Source organism: Geospiza fortis, unplaced genomic scaffold, assembly GCF_000277835.1.
Source record: "Geospiza fortis unplaced genomic scaffold, GeoFor_1.0 scaffold422, whole genome shotgun sequence".
NCBI lineage: Eukaryota > Metazoa > Chordata > Aves > Passeriformes > Thraupidae > Geospiza > Geospiza fortis.
This window is the reverse complement of record NW_005054545.1, coordinates 773,813-774,348: the sequence shown is the minus strand read 5'-3', so window position 1 is coordinate 774,348 and position 536 is coordinate 773,813. Positions and strand designations below refer to the sequence as shown.

Here is a 536-nt window from a genome sequence, read left to right as displayed (position 1 = left end):
TTGCTGCTCTGTGCCAGGCAGTTTTGTGTCCCCTGCAGCTCTAAAGGCTGTCCCTGTGTTTAGTGGTGCTGTGCAGAGGCAAGTCCAGCACACACAGTGCCCAGAGCAGAGAGCAGCTCTAGTTTCCTGCTTTTTTACCTGTTTTCTTTCCCTCGAAGGTGAAATTCAGTGTCCAAGACCTGGGGTCTACCATCAGCTCCTCCTACAGCCAGGCCATCGGGAGTAAGCGGTGGGCTCCTCCAGGGCTGGGAAGGGAGAGGGGAATGAGGCTGCTCGTGGTTCTCCCTGCAGTGCTGGGACGTGCTGAGCTGGGGAACCCCTGGGGAACCCTGAGCTGCTCGTCCGGGCTGTCAAGGAGCAGCATTTGGTCTTTGCTGATGGCTCAGCTGCTGCTCTTTGTGCCACGTCCTCCTTCCCTTGCTCCAAGCCCTCCCCACCACTTGCAAGGAGCTCCTGTCGGGCACCTGCTGCCCCTCACAGCCGTCCCCTGTCCCCAACAGGGCTGGGGCCCTTCACCAACCTGCGCATCAACTTCA

The 536-nt window shown here is 59.5% G+C and overlaps 1 protein-coding gene across 1 annotated transcript in view; it reads left to right on the top strand.

The window, feature by feature from the left end:
- Positions 1-536, top strand: part of LAMB3 (laminin subunit beta 3) — a 24,252-nt gene that overhangs the window by 11,733 nt on the left and 11,983 nt on the right. Inside the window, exons 7-8 of the mRNA XM_031063955.1 lie at positions 159-222; positions 501-535. Coding sequence (XP_030919815.1) covers positions 159-222; positions 501-535 — 99 coding nt within the window. The remainder of the gene's footprint in view (positions 1-158; positions 223-500; position 536) is intronic.